The 21,709-nt window shown below is 51.7% G+C and overlaps 1 protein-coding gene across 3 annotated transcripts in view; it reads left to right on the forward strand.

Annotated features, from left to right (window-relative positions):
• The window catches only part of LOC139252416 (ectoderm-neural cortex protein 1-like), a 53,741-nt gene extending 39,351 nt beyond the window's left edge, over nucleotides 1–14,390 (forward strand). For 2 of the 3 annotated variants that reach the window (XM_070873401.1, XM_070873402.1), the window contains 2 exons: nucleotides 798–2,615; nucleotides 11,282–14,390. In XM_070873401.1, the coding sequence (XP_070729502.1) occupies nucleotides 798–2,583 (1,786 nt within the window). In that variant the 3' untranslated portion in view covers nucleotides 2,584–2,615; nucleotides 11,282–14,390. The remainder of the gene's footprint in view (nucleotides 1–797; nucleotides 2,616–11,281) is intronic. The other variant, XM_070873403.1, reaches the window with a different exon arrangement.
• The last annotated feature ends 7,319 nt before the right edge of the window (nucleotides 14,391–21,709 follow it).

The raw sequence follows: 21,709 nt of genomic DNA on the forward strand, positions 1-21,709 counted from the left end.
TATGGGCCAAAGGTGGGTACATGGAGTTAGGTCACAGATCAGCCCTGATCTCGTTGCATGGCGGAACAGGCTCGAGGGGCTGAATGGCCTCCTCCTGTTCCTACGAAAAGCCTTCCTTTTACTGTCCTTAAACTTCCCACTATCCCAGCAAAAGCTGCTGACTTTTCCTCCCTGATTTTTAACAGGGCGTGTAACTTGTATCGTGTATTTACATAGCACCTTTAACGTAGTGAAACATCGCAGGAGTATTATGAGATTAAAAATTTGACACCGAGCCACATAAGTAGAAATTGGGGCAGGTGAGCAAAAGCTTGGTCACAGAGGTAGGTTTTAAGGAGCGTCTTAAAGGAGAAAAGAGAGCTTTAGGCGGGGAGGTCCAGAGCTTGAGGCAACAGAAGGCACAGCCACCGATGGTGGAGCGATGATAATCAGGGATGCTCAGGAGGGCAGAATTAGAGGAGCGCAGAGATCTCTGGAGGGAGGCAGGGGGGAATTACAGAGATAGGGAGGGGGCGAGGTCATGGAGGGATTTGAAAACCAGGAAGAGAATTTTGAAATCGAGGCGTGGATGGCCTGAGGGCCATGCGGCTGCTGTTCAGCCAGCGCGGACACAGTGAGCCGAAGTGGCCTCTTTCTGTGAAAGTTTCTGTGTGTAACCAGGAGCCAGTGCAGGTGAGCGGCGAGCACAGTGAAAGGAACGCTCACTCGCTCTCTGACTGCTCCCAGTTGTGCCGGGGGTAGATGCTGCGTTTTCCGAATGAATGACCGATGCCCTTGTGTTTTTTTTTGTTCCCCAGCAGCCCTGCGCCCAGGATGTCCGTCACCGTTCACGAGAACCGCAAGTCTCGCTCCAGCTCGGGCTCCATGAACATCCACCTGTTCCACAAACCCTCGCACGCCGACAGCCTGCTCACCCACCTCAACCTGCTGCGCAAGCGGTGCCTCTTCACCGACGTGACCCTGCACGCCGGCAAGCGGTCCTTCCCCTGCCACCGGGCGGTGCTGGCCTCCTGCAGCCGCTACTTCGAGGCCATGTTTGCCGGCGGCATGAAGGAGAGCCGGGACAGCGAGGTCAACTTCCACGACTCCCTGCACCCCGAGGTCCTGGAGCTGCTGCTGGACTACGCCTACTCCTCCCGCGTCCTCATCAACGAGGAGAACGCCGAGTCGCTGCTGGAGGCCAGCGACATGCTGCAGTTCCACGACATCCGGGACGCCTCGGCTGAGTTCCTGGAGAAGAACCTGCACCCGCTCAACTGCCTGGGCATGATGCTGCTCTCCGACGCCCATCAGTGCGAGCAGCTCTTCGAGCTCTCCTGGCACACCTGCCTGGCCTACTTCGCCGCGCTCTCCCGCACCGAGGACTTCCTGGACCTGCCCAAGGACAAGCTGGTGGAGCTGGTGCTGAGCGAGGAGCTGGAGGTGGAGGACGAGAGCCTGGTCTACGAGGCGGTGCTGGGCTGGGTGAAGCACGACCTGCGGCGGAGGCGCGAAGACTTGCCGGAGCTTCTCCGCTGCGTGCGCCTGGCCCTGCTGCCCGAGTCTTACCTCTACAACAGCGTGCTGGGCGAGGAGCTGGTGGCCAACCACCGGGCCGGCAAGGGGGTGGTAGAGGAGGCCATCTGCTGCAAGATGCGCATCCTGCAGAACGACGGGGTGGTGACCCTCCTCTGTGCCCGGCCCCGCAAGGTCAACCACGACGTCCTGCTGCTGGGCGGCCAGACCTTCATGTGCGACAAGGTCTATGCCATCGACCAGAAGACCAAGGCCGTCATCCCCAAGACCGACATCCCCAGCCCGCGCAAGGAGTGCAGCGCCTGCGCCATCGGCTGCAAGGTCTACGTCACCGGCGGCCGAGGCTCGGAGAACGGGGTCTCCAAGGACGTCTGGGTGTACGACACGCTCCACGACGAGTGGACCAAGGCCGCGCCCATGCTGCTGGCCCGCTACGGGCATGGCTCGGCCGAGCTGGAGCAGTGCCTGTACGCCATCGGCGGCCACACGGCCGTGGCCGTCTCCTTCCCCGCCTCGCCCTCCGTCTCCCTCAAGCAGGTGGAGCAGTACGACCCCCAGTCCAACAAGTGGACCCTGGTGGCCCCGCTGCGTGAGGGGGTCAGCAACGCCGCCGTGGTGGGCGCCAAGCTCAAGCTCTTCGTCTTCGGCGGCACCAGCGTCCACCGCGACAAGCTGCCCAAGGTGCAGTGCTTCGACCCCGGCCAGAACCGCTGGTCGGTGCCCGCCAGCTGCCCGCAGCCCTGGCGCTACACCTCGGCCGCCGTGGTGGGCGAGCATGTCATCGTCATCGGCGGCGACACCGAGTTCTCCGCCAGCTCCGCCTACCGCTTCAACAGCGAGACCTACCAGTGGTCCAAGTTTGGCGACATGGCCGCTCGGCGCATCAGCTGCCACTCGGTGGCGTCCGGCAACCGGCTATACGTGGTGGGGGGCTACTTTGGTGCCCAGCGCTGCAAGACCCTGGACTGTTACGATTCCTCGACCGACACGTGGAGCAACATCACCACCGTGCCTTACTCGCTCATCCCAACCGCGTTCGTCAGCACGTGGAAGTATCTCTCGGTCTAGCTCCGCGGCAGCCGTGCACACCACGAACTGAGGTGAGAGCCCTATGTGTGCTGACGTTTGTCTCTCCCGACATTCGTCCCGTGGCCAAACTGACAAAACACAACTTGCATTCATAATAGCGCCTTTCACGACCACCAGATGCCTCACAGCGCTTTCCAGCCAATGAAGTACTTTTTGGAGTGCAGTCACTGTTGTAGGAAACGCGGCAACCAATTTAGCGCACAGCAAGCTCCCACAAACAGCAATGTGATTGTGACCGGATAATCTGTTTTTTTTGGTTGAGGGATAAATATTGGCCGAGGACACCAGGGATAACGCCCCTGCTCCTCCTTTGAAATAGTGCCGTGGGATCTTTTTTGTCCGAGCTAAGTAAGAGAGCGGTCGGTTTAATGTCACATCCGAAAGACAGCACCTCCAACAGTGCGGCACTCCCTCAGCACTGCACTGGGGTGTCAGCCTAGATATATCATGCTCCCTAAACCTCTCTGCGTCTCCAGCTCTCTCCTCCTTTTAAGATGCTCTTTAAAACCAACCTGTTCCACCTGTTCTAAAATCTCCTTTGTGGTTCGCTGACACAATTTGTCTGATATGCTCCAGTGAAACGCCTTGGGAATTTTACTACATTTAAAGGCGCTATCTAAATGCAAATTGTTGGTATTATCTCTGGAGTTTAGAGCGTTCAGAAGCACTGGTGTTGGAGCGTCTCTGATTTAAAATAATTTTTTATTGGTAGAATTTAAAGATTTACATTTATATAGCGCCTTTCACGACTGGGCATCTCTCGGCGCTTTACAGCCAATTAAATAATTTTGAAATGTCGTCACTGTTGTAATGTGGGAAACGCGGCAGCTAATTTGCGCACAGCAAGCTCCCACAAACAGCAATGTGATCACGACCAGATCATCTGTTTTTAGTGATGTTGGTTGAGGGATAAATATTGGCCCCAGGACCCCGGGGATAACGCCTCCTGCTCCTCTTCGAAATAGTGCCATGGGATCTTTTACATCCACCTGAGAGAACAGACGGGTCCTAGATGTCTCATCCGAATGACGGCACCTCCGACAGTGCAGCACTCGAACCCACAACCTTCTGACTCAGAGACGAGGGTGCTGCCCACTGAGCCACAGCTGATGGTTAAATGAAGTAGTTGAGAGAGGTTTTCCTACAGTTCCCCTCCATGTAGGAGGACAGTTTAGACGCTGTCCTACCCTCTCCAAATCTATGACTGTTTCCCTCCCGTTCCACCCAAGATGTTTCAGAGCCCATCGGATGATGCGATGGTCGGTATTGCTGATATTTCTGGTGGGCAGAAGGACCCATACTTAACCTGTAGCTCACTGAAGTTGCTGACAGTGTCGCAAGTGCTGACCACTCGTGGTACCTTCCCCAAAGCGGGCTTTTCCGTGTGTGTGAGACTAGACTGTGTGTATCCGGGAGTTACACGACGGTCAGTCCTGACCTTATTAGCTGATGCACATTTTTGAGCAGGAGTCACAGGATTACATGGGATATACGACACAGGAAACGGGCCCATTCGGCCCAACCAGTCCATGTCGGCGTTTATGCTCCACTCGAGCCTCCTCCCGTCTTTCCTCATCTAACTCTTATCAGCATAACCCTCTATTCCCTTCTCCCCCATATGTTTATCCAGCCTCCCCTTAAATACGTCGATACTATTCGCCTCAACCACTCCCTGTGGCAGCGAGTTCCACATTCTCACCGCTCTCTGGGTAAAGAAGTTTCTCCTGAATCCCCATTGGATTTCTTGAATTTCAAATTTGGTTTCACTGGATAATTCTCAGGAGGAGTAACCCTTGCCGTAATCCAGGGATTTCAGTTACGGGGAGAGACTGGAGAAGCTGGGGTTGTTCTCCTTAGACCAGAGAAGGTTGAGAGGAGATTTGATCGAGGTGCTCAAAATCATGAGGGGTCTGGACAGAGTAGAGATCGAGAGAAACTGTTCCCATTGGGGGTAGGGTCGAGAACCAGAGGGCACAGATTTAAGGCGATTGCAGAAGAACCAAAGGCGACACGAGAAAAAACTTTTTTACGCAGCGAGTGGTTAGGATCTGGAGTGCGCTGCCTGAGAGGGCGGTGGAGGCAGACTCAATCGTGGCTTTCAAAAGGGAGTTGGATAAGTATCTATCTGACGGAAAAAAATTGCAGGGCTACGGGGATGGGGCGGGGGGAGTGGGGCTGAGGTGCTCTTGCAGAGAACCGGCACGGGCTCGATGGGCCGAATGGCCTCCTGTGCTGTAACCGTTCTATAATGCGTTGGATTTACTTTTGTCCCATATCCATGGCGGGGGCAGAGGGTGGGGGGGAAGTTGATATTGTTGGGATCTGGGCTTTTTTTGGCCTCATTGTCCTTTAAAAATGTGTTCTAGGGATGTAGGTAGTATTTATTGCCCATTCCTAAGAGTCAACCACATAGAACATTGGAACTGAGATGAGGAGAAATTTCTTCTGAGGGTTGTGGATCTGTGGAATTCGCTGCCTCGGAGAGCTGTGGAAGCTGGCTCATTGAATAAATTTAAGACCGAAATAGACAGTTTCTTGAGCGATGAGGGGATATGGGGAGCGGGCGGGGAAATGGAGCTGAGTCCATGATCAGATCAGCCATGATCTTATTGAATGGCGGAGCAGGCTCGAGGGGCCTTATGGCCTACTCCTGTTCCTATTTCTTAATGTTCTTATAGTCATCACTCGGCCCAGACCGGATAAGCACAGCGCGTTCCCTTCCCCGAGGAACAATTGAACAGCTTTCATGGTCACTTTACTTCCTGGGACAACCCTCCAATTATTGGATTGATTGGGTTCAATTTCACGACTTGTCACCGTGGGACACGAACCCCCGGCCTCTGGGGTTGCTGCTGGTCCAGTGTCCTAATCGGTCGGCCGCCGTGCCTGCAATCAAAGCACTTCCAGGTCGAGCTTTGGTGCGGGTTAAGTTCAGGGAAAAGGTCACTTGCTCCCAAATGTGTTGTAAAGTGATCTGATTCGCACATCAGTGCATCGACATTCCCAGACTATCGGGCGGCATTCCGACTGCAAGAGTTGGGACTTTCCCGAGCTCCTGCTTATCTCTCGGCTGTGGGTGGTCCCTGTGATTCCAGATTAGGTGCAGGGTTACTGTCCTGTGGTGTTGCCCGCTGCATGAGGCCTTGTCTTCTCTGGGAGGGTTCGGACTGTGATAAGACCTGACAGACATCACCACAGAGCCACTGACGCTGATAAGGGACTCTGCCACTGTATCTTAAAGCAGCCCAGACAGCTGAAGAAAAGCCTTGCACAGATTGTCCAATCTTTCATTCTTTCACTCGCAGTTTTTTTTGCAAGTATCTGCTTTGAGAATACAATAGCAATTTACTCCGTGCCAGTGATGAGGGAGCGCCGCGCTGTCGGAGGGGAGGGGAGGGGCGGTGCTGAGGGAGCGCCGCGCTGTCGGAGGGGCGGTACTGAGGGAGCGCCGCGCTGTCGGAGGGGCGGTACTGAGGGAGCGCCGCGCTGTCGGAGGGGCGGTGCTGAGGGAGCGCCGCGCTGTCGGAGGGGAGGGGCAGTACTGAGGGAGCGCCACGCTGTCGGAGGGGCAGTGCTGAGGGAGCGCCGCGCTGTCGGAGGGGCAGTGCTGAGGGAGCGCCGCGCTGTCGGAGGGGCAGTGCTGAGGGAGCGCCGCGCTGTCGGAGGGGCAGTGCTGAGGGAGCGCTGCACTGTCGGAGGGGCGGTGCTGGGCTGAGGGAGCGCCGCGCTGTCGGAGGGGCGGTGCTGAGGGAGCGCCGCGCTGTCGGAGGGGCGGTGCTGAGGGAGCGCCGCGCTGTCGGAGGGGCGGTGCTGAGGGAGCGCCGCGCTGTCGGAGGGGAGGGGAGGGGCGGTGCTGAGGGAGCGCCGCGCTGTCGGAGGGGCGGTACTGAGGGAGCGCCGCGCTGTCGGAGGGGCGGTGCTGAGGGAGCGCCGCGCTGTCGGAGGGGCGGTACTGAGGGAGCGCCGCGCTGTCGGAGGGGCGGTGCTGAGGGAGCGCCGCGCTGTCGGAGGGGCGGTACTGAGGGAGCGCCGCGCTGTCGGAGGGGAGGGGCGGTGCTGGGGGAGCACCGCGCTGTCGGAGGGGCAGTGCTGAGGGAGCGCCGCGCTGTCGGAGGGGCGGTGCTGAGGGAGCGCCGCACTGTCGGAGGTGCAGTACTGAGGGAGCGCCGCGCTGTCGGAGGGGAGGGGCAGTGCTGAGGGAGTGCCGCGCTGTCGGAGGGGAGGGGCAGTGCTGAGGGAGCGCCGCGCTGTCGGAGGTGCCGTCTTTCGGATGAGACGTTAAACCGAGGCCCCGTCTGCTCTCTCGGGTGGACGTAAAAAATCCCACGCCACTATTTTGAAGAAGAGCAGGGGAGTTATCCCCGGTGACCTGGACAATATTTATCCCTCAATCAACACAACAAAAAAAGATTATCCGGTCAATATCACATTGTTATTTGTGGGAGCTTGCTGTGCGCAGATTGTTTGCCACGTTTCCCACGTTTACAACAGTGACAGTGACTACACTCCAAAAAGTAGCCAAATTGAGGCAGGGCCCAGCGAGTAGGGTGGAGCAATCTGCTGATAAATTTCAGCTGGGCTCTGTACAGTTTGCAATGGGACAACCCACGCGACGAAGCCATCGAATTCTGTTCTTGGCTTATCGCTCGAGGTCAAGGGTAGTGTCTTAATTTCAAGCCTAACCAGCTGTTCACAGCAAGCGACCGAGAGGCAGCGGAAGCCATTGCAGAGGCGTGGGACAGGCCGGGCGGAGAGGGAACTGTGTGTTTTGACTGGTGTCTGATTACTCTCCTGTGAAGCGCATCGCTACAGTTTACTTCCTTCAAGGACTGTATATACTTGTGAAGTTTCTGCCAACTACTGCGATCAGATCCTGTTTTAGCATAAGATTAACTGTCATGTTGTCCTTTATTGCAAAGTGGTTGGAGTACAAGAGTAAGGAAGTCTTGCTACAATTACACAGGGCCTTGGTGGGCCCACACCTGGAGTACTGTGCACAGTTTTGGTCTCCTTATCTAAGGAAAGACATACTTGCCGTGGAGCCAGTACAGCGGAGGTTCACTAGATTAATTCCTGAGATGAGAGGGCTGTCTTATGAGGAGTGATTGAGTAGATTGGGCCTATACTCTCTCTGGGGTTTAGAAGAATGAGAGGTGATGTCATTGAAACATAGAAGATTCTGAGGGGGATTGACAGGGTAGATGCAGGGAGGATGTTTCCCCCGGGCTGGGGAGTCTAGAACCAGGGGTCACAGTCTCAGGATAAGGGGTCGGCCATTTAGGACTGAGATGAGGAGAAATTTCTTCACTCGGAGGGTGGTGAATCTTTGAAATTCTCTGTCCCAGAGGGATGTGGAGGCTCAGTCATTGAGTATATTCAAGGCTGAGATCGATAGATTTTTGGAGTCTAGGAGAATCTAAGGATATGGAGATTGAGCGGGAAAGTGGAGTTGAGGTCAAAGATCAGCCATGATCTCATTGATTGGTGGTGCAGGCTCGAGGGGCCGAATGGCCTACTCCTGCTCCTATTATATTCTTATGTCATCATTTCAAAAGAGAGATAATACTCCTTTAAACCCCAGGATTCAAATATTTTTTCTCTCTTCAATTTTTAATTAGCTCGTCTATCAAAGTACTAAGCTGCCAATTCAGCTGCAGTTCTACAGCACCTCATCACTGTCTCTCTCAGACCTGTCTCAAAACACCTGGATTGGACTGACTGCTAAAGAACCGATTTATAGAGCACCTTTCATAACCTGGACGTCCCAAAGCGCTTTACAGCCAATGAAGTACTTTTGAAGTGTAGTCACTGTTGTAATGTGGGAAATGCGGCAGCCAATTTGCGCACAGCAAGCTCCCACACACAGCAATGTGATAATGAGCAGTGGTATCAGTTGAGGGGTAAACATTGGCCAGGACATCAAGGAAAACTCTCATGCCCTTCTTTGAAATAGGACCTTTTGCGTCCACCTGAACAAGCAGACGAGGCCTCGGTTTAACGTCTCATCCAAAAGACGGCACCTCCAACAGTGCAGCACTCCCTCGTCACTGCACTGGGAGTGTGTCAGCCTAGATTTACGTGCCGAAGTCTCTGGAATGGGACTTGACCCCACAACCTTCGGACTCGAGAGACGAGAGTGCTGCCCACAGCCACGGCTCACAACCTTTGAAGCCGTTTCTGGCTGTATGCAGGAAAATATGGCAGCCATATTGGTGCACAGCAAGATCCCACAGACAGTGAGTGAGATAAATGACCAACTAATCTGTTTTTTGATCCTATTGACTGGGGGAGGTATGTTTCCCCACTTTTTAAAAAAAATATATATATATATATATTTAAAACAAACCGTCAGCTAATTGAGCACAGGCCCGGCTCAAACAGAGGACTTTTCCTGCTCAGTATGACTCCGTCTTCTCTGCCGTTACTAACTGAGGTGTGATGGGGAGCTGAGATTTAGAAGTGTAGGGATACAACACTCTGAGACTACCAAGGCGCACTGGGGGGGGTGGAATATCCACCTTCCTTTAAAACCAGGGGGGCACGTAAGCTGACATTTTCAGTTCGACCGGGTGTGGGGGAGGGGAGGGGCTGCACCTCTTGACATTCGTATTAATTTGAGATTGTGTGGCTGTAGAGACTCGACCGTATCAAATAACAAACTACATATACGCAAGTACCAGCAGATGACTCCAGGGTTTTATTCCGAGAAGCCTGACTGGAGGCCCACAGTGCAGGAAAAGACCACAGTTTAAAACAAGAACTGGTGGTTCCGTGACCCCTTACTAGATTTTAAGCCTTAAGATCGCAGGACCTCTCTAAGGACAAGGGCAGCAGGCGCATGGGAACACCGCCACCTCCCAGGTTCCCCTCCCAGTCACAGACCATCCTGACTTGGAAATATATCGGCCGTTCCTTCATCGTCGCTGGGTCAAAATCCTGGAACTCCCTCCCTAACAGCACTGTGGGAGCACCTTCACCACACGGACTGCAGCGGTTCAAGAAGGCGGCTCACCACCACCTCCTCGAGGGCACTTAGGGACGGGCAATAAATGCCAGTGATGCCCACATCCCGTGAAAGGGAAAACTGAGGGAGGTTTCGAGATCCACAGCTTTGCTGTCTTGGGAAAGGATGAGTTAGGGTGGGAGGCTGGGTGATGGTTGTTCAATTCGACTCCAGTGAGGGGGTAGAAAGATGTGCTCAAAGCTGCTTCTGGCTGGGTTACATGCTGGAGAAGGTGTAACGTAGATTCACGGGGAGAGGAGGATGCTGTTCATTGAAGCAGACAAGGTTGGGGAGGGAATGTAAATGTTCAACAATATGAAAGGGTTGGAGAGTCACTGGGGTATTGTTTCCACTGCTCAGTGAACCAGGAAGCATCAAGGTGGGATTGGTAACGGAAACATACGGGGCAAGGGTTGAAAGAAATGTTTTCGTGCCAGGATTATTGGGATTATTGGGTGTGTTACCCAAGTGGCCATTGAAAGTGAGTTGATCATGATGATTACAAGGGAATTGGATAAACCCATCGCCGTGTTTAAGCGTCTCCGAGCCAAACTTCTGAGGAATCCCTGCATAAATGTTCTGTTTTCCCAATGCGGAGAGCATCCGCTCCCTCTCGGGGTCACGCCCCACTTACCCAAGACCAGAGAGGCTGGGAGCAAGGGGGCTGAACCTCGGCCTGGGGGCTCTCGGGTGTGTGCAGGGAGGCTAACTGTTGAACCAGCATAGTTAAACTTCCTGCAGCCAGAAGCAGCTTTGAGCACGTCCTTCTTCCCCCTCACTCGAGTCGAATTGAAGAACCATCACACCGCCTCCCACTCTAACTCATACTTTCCCAGCAAAGCTGTGCACCTCGAAACCTCCCTCAGTTTTCCCTTCCTCCTATTTATTTTTTTAATTATTTGTTCATGGGATTATAGGCAGCACTGGCCAGGCCGGCATTTTTTGCCCATCCCGACCTGCCGGGGAATGGCTATCTGGGATCGAGTGGGGAGAACTGCAACCCTGTTTCCCCTAGTGACCAGCCTACCCCACCCCCTCATTATTCAGCAATCCTGGCTGGTCAGTTATCAACAATGGAATGTTGACCAGCCAGATCCAATTGCCGAGTCTGCAGCAGTGGGTTAACTTGGTGCCAAATTTCTACTGCCCAGGCGTGTGTCACTTGGAGCCTTCTCGACCTCCAGAAGACCCCAATGACACCCCAATCCAAGAGGGATGCTTACTCATCGCCCATTTAGACAGCTGGCCACTGTGGGTTTGAGGAGATCCTCCGCAGTCACAGCTTACTATAACTATGTGATCACACTGCCACGTCCTCCTGACCATACCTCGGCACCTGCCGTTGCTCGGTGATTATATCGAAGGTCGAAGGTCGGCCATGATCTCATTGAATGGCGGAGCAGGCTCGAGGGGCCGAATGGCCGACTCCAGCTCCTCCTACTTATGTTCTTGTGAATGGTCGTTCCACCCGCTGGAGGTGCAGAGCTTCAGCACCGATCCCTAGGTTACAGGAGACTTCTTTAGACTATGTAATACCCGACAAAGAGAAATGCCGAAGGGTATGGGAGAAGAGTGGGGAAAATGGGATCCGAGTGGATAGCTTCTGTATTGATTTCACTGCTTTCCGATCTGATAAATATACCTTACCATTTGTAATTTTTGTTTCCGACCTAGGGTTGAAGGATTACCCGTTGCCGTTGAAAGATGGAGAATTTAGTGAAGAACTTCCGATGGTATTGCTGTGCTCACCACCCTTTGCCTTGACACTGGGAGTCGTCGAGAGTTAGTGAGGACCAGGCTCGGCCCTCCGGATAAGGATTGGCGCACCACGCGATTAGAGTTTGGCGCTTCTGCGGTTTGGGACAGACGGCCTGACAGCGCCATTCACGCGGGGGGGGGTTTTAGACTTCGTCTCTTCGCGCGTTTTGAGGTTTTTTAATCTTTTTTTTGTTGGTCCAATTTTAAGGCGCAATATTCGCCTGTTCCAAAAACACTATTGTCATGGCAACTGGCTGAGTAACTGCGTCCGGTTTATGATGCTACGTCCCAACAAAAAAAAAACTATGTTGGATTCACTGCGTTAACGGGGCGGGCATCGCCCCTCAAACCTGCGAGCTCCACCGAGAAGGATAAGGGCAGCAGCTGCATGGGAACGCCATCACACCCCGAGATCCGCCCCATCCTAACCTGGACATCTGCTTCGTGGCTGCTGGGTCAAAATCCTGGAACCCTCCACCAAACCGTGTCATGGGAGATGGGAGCACCTTCACCCCACGGACTGCAGCGGTTCAAGAAGGAGGCTCAAGGGTCAACTGGGGATGGACAATAATCACGTGACGTCGACATCCCAAGAATTAACATTTTTGAAAAACTGCGACTAACTCGTTTTTTGCCAAGACTTCCGAGCTGTGGAATTCCTTGGCCCTCCGTGTCCTCCCGCTCTCCTACAGTCTTTTGGAACCCAAAGATTCTGAGGGGGGGACGTGACAGGGTGGATGCTGAGAGGGTGTTTCCCCTCGTGGGGGAATCTAGAACGAGGGGGGGGCATAATTTCAGCATAAGGGGTCGCCCATTGAAAATAGAGATGAGGAGCAATAATTTCTTTAAGGGTCGTGAATCTTTGGAATTCTCTGCCCCAGAGAGCTGTGGAGGCTGGGTCATTGAATATATTTAAGGTGGAGATAGACAGATTTTTGAACGATTGGGGAGTGAAGGGTTATGGGGAGCGGGCGGGGAAGTGGAGTTGAGGCCAGGATCAGATCAGCCATGATCCTATTGAATGGCGGAGCAGGCTCGAGGGGCCGAATGGCCGACTCCTGCTCCTATCTCTTATGTTCTTATAAACTGGCAGGGGTCACCTAATTGGACGCTAATTCTTGATTTGCCTCCACGTCACTCCTACACGAGTTGTCCTGCGCTGTGAGCTTTTGTTTGGTTCCCCATTCGCTACCAATTGAGAAGGGGCAGTGAAGACAACTTTGTTGGATTTAATTCTGGTTCGTTGTCGTTCTGTTGCCCTAGATAGGTATAACTAAACTCTTTCCCCCTCACCATAGCCTAGTAGATTTGCAGCTCACGTCTCTATGCTGCTTTGTGATGTTACAAGCCGATCACGTGCTTCCTGTGTTTATTTTTATGATGGGAGGTTTTCTGGCTGACTCTTCAAAGACAGTTGGATTTCTTGAGGGAACGCCCTGTCTATTTTTTTTCCCCCAGTATGATCTTGCCTGCTGTCTCGGCTAAATCTTTGGTTTATGTTCCACGATGGACAAAGTTGGCTTTCCCCTCCCAACCAAACGGTGGGTGGGGTGGGGGTGGGGGGGGAGCCGTGGGTTGGCTCTGAATTGGCCAACAGGGAAAACACTCTCCTGGGGGAGGGCTCCGCCCGCATCACCTTGGAAACCACCGTTTCCGCTCGCAAGCCGGAGCGGAAGAAAGAAACCTCCAGGGATTTTACCCCCTGGTTCTCCCGATGGCTCATCTGGATGAATCCCGTGGATCCAGGTAAGCCATCGGGAGAACCAGGTGGGGGGGGGGGGAGGGGGAGGGAGGGAGGAAGACACAAGGCTCCAGTCCTGGTCTGATGCAGTTGGCCTCGGTGCCTTTTGGATCGGGGAGCGGAAAAATAAGCCAGAATTCCTGCTGGAGAAAGGCACACGGACGAGTGTCGGGGGAAGGGCAGGGAGTCCAGTTTGGTTAGTTGTGATGGCCACCACGGTGGATCAGCACACTGTCTACATTCAAGATGTGAAAAGTAATCTCTTGATGGTGTGGAGGCCATTTGACTTCCCCCCCCCCCCCCCCCCCCCCAACAAACCCAGTGCACAGCCCCCTGTCAGAAGCAGAAGGACGGGGAGAACAAAATGGCTGAAAGCCCATCGAGTGATTCTACTCTGGCATCCATCTTTGGCCGCTCAGTCGGTTAGCCAACCTTTATCCTTGTGTATAAGAGCTTGAGCAACCGTTGGCATAATCTCTTGGGGAAGGCGGTTACCCCCTGGACAAACAAAATGGCCGACTGTTGGTGACCGTTTTTCTGGCAGTTTCTGCCACTTCGTCTTGGCGGGGGGGGGGGGGTGGAGGGTAAGAGAGGGAAGGCCCACAGACCCGGCTGACAGGATCACGTAGTTTAAAAATAAACCCCACCCCTGCCTTCTTTGGTTCCGGCCCACCCGGCGATTCTGGTTGCCGAGTGTGGCCGCAGGTCCGAGGCAAGGCCCCGGCTGACCAGGCCTCGCGGTGGGAAACCCCCCCCCCCCGAGCCTTTTTGAATCGGGCACCCGTGGCGGGTTGGGTTGCCGGGCCCGGGACACCAACTCCTGCCCACGCTGGGCCCATTGTCGCAAAAGCTTCTGCCCGCCAGTGTCGCGACTAACAGGCGAATGTTTGAGCTCCTGGGATGGTGTTTGGTTTAAATTTTAAAAATCATCTAAAGACTATCTGATGTGCCTCTTGGCAGAATCCTGTTGAAAGTTTGGATGAAGGAAGTAATTGAGGTTTTTTTTTACTGTCAATGTGTTTGAGTGACTCTGTTCTCGGTGGGTTTTGTTTAATAACAAGGATCTCGGGAGAGAGAAATTTTTCTTTTGTCTTCTCCGTCCTCCCCACATTTGATCTGTACAGTTGGATATGTCTCTCATTTTCTGTCTGTGACTGTATTTCTGTGTCCTGTACCTGTGAATGTGTGCTTTTTAATTTATGATGTCCTGTCACTTTAAATTTGTTGAAGAGCGATTTTGTTTTTGACAGCCTGCTGCTGTGTTGGAAGATTTCGATAAATAGTCAGCCAAACTAAAGGTCTCGCCCTTACTTTCTGCTTAAAGCGACAAGATGGGGTGGGACACGATGTGGAGTATAAAATGGCCGCTGCATGCACCTGACACACACCCTGCACAATTTCTCCCCAATCGGGCGCGCCACTTGTTATCGCTCAGAAACGGGTCATTTCGCGCACTCTGGAGAACATTTAATGCAAACTCGAAATCATGCAAAATATAGAAAACTTGCATTTATAAAGCGCCTTTCACGACCACCGGACGTCTCAAAGCGCTTTACAGCCAATGAAGTACTTTTTGGAGTGCAGTCACTGTTGCACTGTGAGAAACACGGCAGCCAATTTGCGCACAGCAAGCTTCCACAAACAGCAATGTGATAACGGCCAGATAATCTGGCTTTTGTTATGTTGATTGAGGGATAAGTATTGGCCCCAGGACATCGGGTATAACTCCCCTGCTCTTCAAAATAGTCCCATGGGATCTTTTAAGTCCACTTGAGAGAGCAGACGGGGCCTCGGTTTAATGTCTCATCCGAAAGACGGCACCTCTGACAGTGCGGCGCTCCCTCAGCACTGCACTGGGAGTGCCAGCCTGGATTTTTGTGCTCAAGTCCCTGGAGTGGGGCTTGAACCCACGACCTTCTGACTCCGAGGCGAGAGCGCTGTCCACTTTACCTGGACAGGGGTCTAGGACGAGGGCACATACCCTAAAATAATTAGAGCCAGTCCTTTCAGGAGTGAAGTTGGGAGACACTTCTTCAGGCAAAGGGTGGTAGAAGGTTTGAACACACTTCCACAAACGGCAATTGATACTAGATCAATTGTTAATTTTAAATCGGAGATTGATAGATTTGAGGTATGGCGGGATTATGGGTCCAAGGCGGGTATATGGAGTTAGGTCACAGATCAGCCATGATCTCATTGAATGGTGGAGCAGGTTCGAAGGGCCAAATGGCCTACTCCTGTGAACATAAGAATGAGGAGCTCGTTCTGGAGCAGAAGTCTTCAGCACGACAGCCGGGATGTTGGGGCCCGTAGCCCTTGCTGTATCCAGTGTGCTCAGCTCTTGATATCATGTGGAGTGAATCGAATTGGCTGAAGACTGGCTTCTGTGATGGTGGGGACCTCATGAGGAAGCCAAGATGGATCATCCACTCGGCACTCCTGGCTGAAGATGGTTGCAAACGCTTCAGCCTTGTCTTTTGCTCTCGTGTGCTGGGCTCCGCCATCACTGAGGATGGGGATATTCATGGAGTCTCCTTCTCCCGTTAATTATTTAATTATCCACCACCATTCATGACTGGATGTGGCGGTACAACAACAACTTTTATTTATATAATGCCTACAAGGTAGTGAAAAGTCCCAAGGCGCTTCACAGGAGTATTATGGGATTGAAAAAATTTGACATCGAGCCGCATAAGTAGAAATTAGCCCGGGTGACCAGAAGCTTGATGAAAGGTATGATGCTTAAGGGGTTGACAGTGGATGGGCAATGGCAGACATTTAGAGATCGCATGGATGAACTACAACAATTGTACATCCCTGTCTGGCGTAAAAAAAAAAGGGAAGGTGGCTCAACCGTGGCTATCAAAGGAAATCGGGGATAGTATTAAAGCCAAGGAAGTGGCATACAAATTGGCCAGAAATAGCAGCGAACCCAGGGACTGGGAGAAATTTAGGACTCATCAGAGGAGGACAAAGGGTTTGATTAGGGCAGAGAAAATAGAGTACAAGAGGAAGCTTGCAGGGAACATTAAAATGGACTGCAAAAGCTTCTACAGATATGTAAAGAGAAAAAGGTTAGTAAAGACAAACGTAGGTCCCCTGCAGTCAGAATCAGGGGACGTCATAACTGGGAATAAAGAAATGGCAGACCAATTGAACAAGTACTTTGGTTCGGTATTCACTGAGGAGGACACAAACAACCTTCCGGATATAAAAGGGGTCAGAGGCTCTAATAAGAAGGAGGAACTGAGGGAAATCCTTATTAGTCAGGAAATTGTGTTGGGGAAATTGATGGGATTGAAGGCCGATAAATCCCCAGGGCCTGATGGTCTGCATCCCAGAGTACTTAAGGAGGTGGCCTTGAAAATAGCGGATGCATTGACAGTCATTTTTCAACATTCCCTAGACTCTGGATCAGTTCCTATGGAGTGGAGGGTAGCCAACGTAACCCCACTTTTTAAAAAAGGAGGGAGAGAAAAAACAGCGAATTATAGACCGGTCAGCCTGACAACGGTAGTGGGTAAAATGATAGAATCAATTATTAAGGATGTCATAGCAGCGCATTTGGAAAGAGGTGACATGATAGGTCCAAGTCAGCATGGATTTGTGAAAGGGAAATCATGCTTGACAAATCTTCTGGAATTTTTTGAGGATGTTTCCAGTAGAGTGGACAAGGGAGAACCAGTTGATGTGGTATATTTGGACTTTCAGAAGGCTTTCAACAAGGCCCCACACAAGAGATTAATGTGCAAAGTTAAAGCACATGGGATTGGGGGTAGTGTGCTGACGTGGATTGAGAACTGGTTGGCAGACAGGAAGCAAAGAGTAAATGGGTACTTTTCAGAATGGCAGGCAGTGACTAGTGGGGTGCCGCAAGGCTCTGTGCTGGGGCCCCAGCTGTTTACATTGTACATTAATGATTTAGATGAGGGGATTAAATGTAGTATCTCCAAATTTGCGGATGACACTAAGTTGGGTGACAGTGTGAGCTGCGAGGAGGATGCTATGAGGCTGCAGAGTGACTTGGATAGGTTAGGTGAGTGGGCAAATGCATGGCAGATGAAGTATAATGGGATAAATGTGAGGTTATCCATTTTGGTGGTAAAAACAGAGAGACAGACTATTATCTGAATGGTGACAGATTAGGAAAAGGGGAGGTGCAACGAGACCTGGATGTCATGGTACATCAGTCATTGAAGGTTGGCATGCAGGTACAGCAGGCAGTAAAGAAAGCAAATGGCATGTTGGCCTTCATAGCGAGGGGATTTGAGTACAGGGGCAGGGAGGTGTTACTACAGTTGTACAGGGCCTTGGTGAGGCCACACCTGGAGTATTATGTACAGTTTTGGTCTCCTAACTTGAGGAAGGACGTTCTTGCTATTTTGGGAGTGCAGCGAAGGTTCATCAGACTGATTCCCGGGATGGCGGGACTGAATATCAAGAAAGATTGGATCAACTGGGCTTGTATTCACTGGAGTTCAGATGAATGAGAGGGGATCTCATAGAAACGTTTAAAATTCTGATGGGTTTAGACAGGGTAGATGCAGGAAGAATGTTCCCAATGTTGGGGAAGTCCAGAACCAGGGGTCACAACCTAAGGATAAGGAGTAACTCATTTAGGACCGAGATGAGGAGAAACTTCTTCACCCAGAGAGTGATGAACCTGTGGAATTCTCTACCACAGAAAGTTGTTGAGGCCAATTCACTAAATATATTCAAAAAGGAGTTAGATGTAGTCCTTACTACTAGGGGGATCAAGGGGTATGGCGAGAAAGCAGGAATGGGGTACTGAAGTTGTTTATTCAGCCATGAACTCGTTGAATGGCGGTGCAGGCTCGAAGGGCTGAATGGCCTACTCCTGCACCTATTTTCTATGTTTCTATGTTAAGGAACATCTTGAAGGAGGAAAGAGAGGCGGAGAGGTTTAGGGAGGGAGTTCCAGAGCTTGGGGTCTAGGCAACAGAAGGCACAGTCAAAAATGGTTGAGCGATTATAATCAGGGATGCTCAAAAGGGCAGAATTACAATTATGTTACAGCAGTGACTATGCTTTAAATGTACTTCATTGGCTGTAAAGCGCCTTGGGACTTCCTGAGGTCACGAAAGGCGCTATAGAAACAGGAGTTCTTTCATTAATTTATAGAATAGGTGCTATCGTACACGGCATGTTTAAAATCTAAATTCTGAAGTTGTTATCAGATCTTTATTGAAAGGGTTTCTCGTGGAACTGGGGATCAGACCCGGTGAGTTGGAGCCTGATTTATTCCAGGTCTCAATGCAGTACAGAAACTCTTCAACACTCTTGACTCATTCATTGCTCAAGCCTTCAGCATTCCAGCGGCTTCCAAAGAAATATTGCCCGACTCAAGTTGGCTACTTACTAGTCACCCAGTTAGTTCCCTTTGGCGCTCCCGTGTGTCATGAGGTTTCAGAAAGCGTTCCTGGCTGAGGAGACGAAAACACTTCATCGTGCAGGAATGCAGCCGCACCAAAGGAGGTTATGAAAAAGCCAGCTGGAATCGACAGGCTGGGGCACCATGTGAAAGGCAGAAGAGTTGAGGCAGTGAGTCATGCGGCAAGAATTTCTCGCCTGGACTGAAGCCTGGGAGAACCCAACCCATCACCTGTGAGCCTTTGTACAAGACCAAACTCCTTCTCCACAAACAGATGGTATGCTCTCGGTCAATAGACAGCACTTTTCAAAATGAGGAACCATGGGCATCGAATAGAACGTTACAGCACAGAAGGAGGCCATTCGGCCCATCGTGTTCGTGCCGGCCATAAAAGAGCTATCCAGCCTAATCCCTCTTTCTAGCTCTTGGTCCGTAACCCTGTAGGTTACGGCACTTCAGGTGCACATCCAGGTACTTTTTAAATGCGCTGAGGGTTTCTGCCTTGACCACCCTCTCAGGCAGTGAGTTCCAGACCCCCACCGCCCTGTAGGTGAAAAAGGTGCTCCCAACTTCCCTCTAATCCCGCTAGCAATTACTTTAAATCAATGCTCCCTGGTTATTGACCGCTCTGCTAAGGGAAATACGTCCATCCCATCCACCGTCACTGTCAGCCGTGGCTCAGTGGGTGAAACACTTGCCTCTTGAGTCAGAAGGTTGTGGGTTCAATTCTGACTCCAGGCACGTGAGCTCACAAATTTAGGCTAACACTCCAGTGCAGTGCTGACGGAGTGCTGTACTGTCGCAGGTGCCGTCTTGTGCAAGGTGGACCTAGAAGATCCCATGGTACCATTTCGAAGAAGAGCAGGGGAGTTATCCCCGGTGTCCTGGGCCAATATTTATCCCTCAATCAACATCACTGAAACAGATGATCTGGTCATTATCTCATTGCTGTGTGTGGGAGCTTGCTGTGCGCAAATTGGCTGCCGCGTTTCCCACATTACAGCGGTGACTACACTTCAGAAAGTACTTTGTTGGCTGTAAAGCATTTGAGACATCTGGTGGTCGTGAAAGGTGCTATAGGCCCCTCATAAATTTATACACCTCATTTAAGTCTCCCCTCAGTCTCCTCTGTTCCAAAGAAAACCAAGCCAGCCTATCCATTCTTTTCTCATAGCTAAAATTCTCCACTCCATGCAATGTCCTCGGAAATCTCCTCTGTACCCTCTCCAGTGCAATCACATCTTTGCTGTACTGTGGTGACCAGAACTGCACACAGTACTCTAGCTGTGACCTAATTGGTGTTGTATACAGTTTGACATAACCTCCCTGCTCTTGTATTCTATGCCTCAGCTAATGAAGGCAAATATCCTGCATGCTTTCTTAACCACCTTATTAACCACCAAGGTGGAAGGAGGGTAGGAGAGTCAATTGGGCAAGTCAAGAGGTAGAGGCAAAGTGATGCTCGGATTGAATTTTAAATGTCCATAGACTGTCAGGAAGGGAAAACCAAGGGTACTTCGGAGGTACACAGGTGTAAGATCTTGGTCAGGAATGGATTGGATTAGTAAGATGTTGGGAGGAGTTTTAGCAGAACATAAGAAATAGGAGCAGGAGTAGGTCATACGGCCCCTCGAGCCTGCTCCATTATTCAATAAGATCATGGCTGATCTGACCTTGGCCTCAACTCCACTTCCCTGCCCGCTCCCCATAACCCTTCAAAAATCTGTCTATTTCCACCTTGAATATATTCAATGACCCAGCCTCCACAGCTCTCGGGTAGAGAATTCCAAAGATTCACGGCCCCCTGAGAGAAGAAATTCCTCCACATCTCTGTTGAAATGGGTGACCCCTTATTCTGAAACTATCCCCCCTAGTTCTAGATTCCCCATGAGGGGAAACATCCTCTCTGCATCGAACCCCTTTATATGCTTCAATAAGATCACCCCTCATTCTTCTCAACTCCAGTGAGTACAGGCCCAACCTACTCAACCTATCTTCATAAGACAACCCCCTCATCTCCGGAACCAACCTAGTGAATTCTGAACTGCCTCCAAAGCAAGTATATCCTTCCTCAAATACGGAGACCAAAACTGTACGCAGTACTCCAGGTGTGGTCTCACCAATACCCTGTACAGTTGTAGCAGAATGAAGAACTGAGATTTTTAATTTGGGGCTTTATTTTTAAGTTTCCCCGGCAAGAGAAACACCAAGAGGGCTGTTTCTGTGCCATTTTGGGAAACGTCTTTCCTTCCCCCCCCCCCACCCCCAGATCCCAATGCAGTCTTATGGAATTCTCTACCCAGAGGGCTGTGGATGCTGAGACATTGAGTATTCTCAAGGCTGAGAGCGCTAGATCTCCAGGGATATGGAGATCGGGCAGGAAAGTGGAGTTGAGGTCGAAGATCAGCCATGATCTTATTGAATGGCGGAGCAGGCTCAAGGGGCCAAATGGCCAACTCCCGCTCCTGTTGCTTATGTTCTTACGGAGGCTGAGGTGTGCCCTCACAAAGAGGGATGGACCCCAATTATTCATATTGTAAATATTGGCGTGGAAAAAGACAGCCATATGCTGTATGAATTCATCCCCAACATCGCCAGCATCGAAGCACTGACCACACTCGACCAGCTCCGCTGGGCAGGCCACATCGTTCGCATGCCAGACACGAGACTCCCAAAGCAAGCGCTCTACTCGGAGCTCCTTCACGGCAAGTGAGCCAAAGGTGGGCAGAGGAAACGTTACAAGGACCACCCTCAAAGCCTCCCTGATAAAGTGCGACATCCCCACCGACACCTGGGAGTCCCTGGCCAAAGACCAGTCCGCCCTCAGTGGAGGAAGTGCATCCGGGAGGGCGCTGAGCACCTCGAGTCTCGTCGCCGAGAGCATGCAGAAACCAAGCGCAGGCAGCGGAAGGAGCGTGCGGCAAACCAGTCCCACCCACCCTTTCCCTCAACGACTATCTGTCCCACCTGTGACAGAGACTGTGGTTCTCGTATTGGACTGTTCAGCCACCTAAGGACTCATTTTTAGAGTGGAAGCAAGTCTTCCTCGATTCTAAGGGACTGCCTATGATGTTGACGAATTCATGATCAGGTGAACAGGTTATTGATATCCACTGTAATTCCCATATTCCAATAGCCCCCTCCAACTCCGCAGATGAGGAATGGGCATCTGGGTGAATTTCTGTTGGGCATCTGACATCTAGGGTTCAGC

Source organism: Pristiophorus japonicus, unplaced genomic scaffold, assembly GCF_044704955.1.
Source record: "Pristiophorus japonicus isolate sPriJap1 unplaced genomic scaffold, sPriJap1.hap1 HAP1_SCAFFOLD_465, whole genome shotgun sequence".
Classification (NCBI taxonomy): domain Eukaryota; kingdom Metazoa; phylum Chordata; class Chondrichthyes; family Pristiophoridae; genus Pristiophorus; species Pristiophorus japonicus.